This window comes from Trichoderma citrinoviride, assembly GCF_003025115.1.
Source record: "Trichoderma citrinoviride strain TUCIM 6016 unplaced genomic scaffold BBK36scaffold_329, whole genome shotgun sequence".
Taxonomy (NCBI): Eukaryota; Fungi; Ascomycota; class Sordariomycetes; order Hypocreales; family Hypocreaceae; genus Trichoderma; species Trichoderma citrinoviride.
The window spans coordinates 1-1,409 of NW_020195037.1; the positions used below are offsets into that span (position 1 = coordinate 1).

General features: G+C 63.7%; 1 protein-coding gene across 1 annotated transcript; it reads right to left on the reverse strand.

Moving 5' to 3' along the window:
* Positions 1–1,409, reverse strand: BBK36DRAFT_1043572 (PBD-domain-containing protein; the record flags this gene model as incomplete). The annotated part of the gene is made up of 1 exon (XM_024888884.1): positions 1–1,409. A coding segment is annotated over exon 1 (1,376 nt), but the record flags the coding sequence as incomplete, so codon positions are not given.

Genomic DNA, 1,409 nt, shown 5'->3' on the forward strand with positions numbered 1-1,409 from the left:
GAAACAGCCTCCTTCAGCTTGGCCATGACCTCGTTCTCGGACATGGTGGACATGCGGACATCCTGCTTGCGCTCGGCAGGAGTCTGCTGCTTGGGGGGTGCCGGCTCGGCTGGCTTGGGCTCGCTCTGCGCCTGGTTCTGGTTGACCTTGGAGACGTTGAGAGGCTTGACGGAGGCGGGCAGGCGGGCAGGTTGTTGCTGGGCTGGCGGCTGCCTTTGCTGCGTCGCCTGGGCGCCATTGGGGGCCCGCGAGCTCGGGCTCTCATTGTGATGCGCCGCTGGAGATCTTGGCGCAGAGCTCGAGCTGGACTGGGGAACAACGGGGGGTCGCCCAGAGCCTGCAGTCGGCGGAGCGGGTGCTGGTCGCTGGGCCTTCAGACCGCTAATCTGCTGGCCAGGCTTCGGCGCCGGAGGAGCCGCCCTAGACGGGTTGAACCGGTCGGCAGCAGATGGGCCGCCGGAGCCACCATAGCCACCGCCAATCTCTTGCTGAGCCATGGGCACCTTGTTCTTGGGCAGAGACGCGTTGTACTCTTCCATCTCGCGGCGCTCTCGCTCCTCTGCCTCGCGCTGCCGCCGTCGCTGTTCTTCTCTGGCGGCATCGGCTGCTGACGTGTAGGTTGGTGACGAGGTCTGCGCCTGCTGTCGCTGCTGCTGCCCGCCAGGGCTGGGACGCCCTTGAGCACCGGGGCTGTACGGGGAGCCGGCGCTGCCGGGATGGGGCGGGCGAGGAGGTGCAACTCCAGCGCCGCCGCCACCCATGCCCATGGGCTTGTTCTGCATTGCTCCCGGCGGCACGCCGCCGCCAAATTGGTTGTCATTCTGCTTGGCCAGATCGGTGGTGTAGAAGTCGAGGACTTCGAAGACGGCCTGGGGATTGCGCTCATAGTCCTCCTTCGTAATGGCGGACGAGTTGAGCAGCTTGGACCATTCCGGCGGCAGGCCGACAAACTCTCCCGTCTGCGGGTCGAAGCCGACGTGGACGGCGTGGGCGAAATTGGTCGGGTTGCTCACGCCGCCCATGCCGGGGCAGGCGCCGTATATGAAGTCGATCCACTCGTACAGGTCGTCCTCGGACTTGACCTTGATGTGAAGCGCCTTGTTGTTCTGGCCGTCATCGTCACCAGGGCTGTTGGACGAACCGTCGGCCCTTCGCTTGATCTCGAAGATGGTGCCGGCAGCCTCGACTCTGCCGACGTTGACAACGTCCTTGAGAAAGAGGGAGTAGGCCACCTTGCCGCCCTCTGTCTTGTGGAAGTCGATGGACTCCTTTCGGAGGATCAAGTACTTATTCTTCCAAGGTTGGAAAAGGTTCTTGTTTTCCTTGATCGTTGCCCATCCCTCCTTCCTGACAGCGACGCCGCCCATTCCGTCCATGTTGTTCGTCTGCTGGCGAGCAATGGGGAGAGA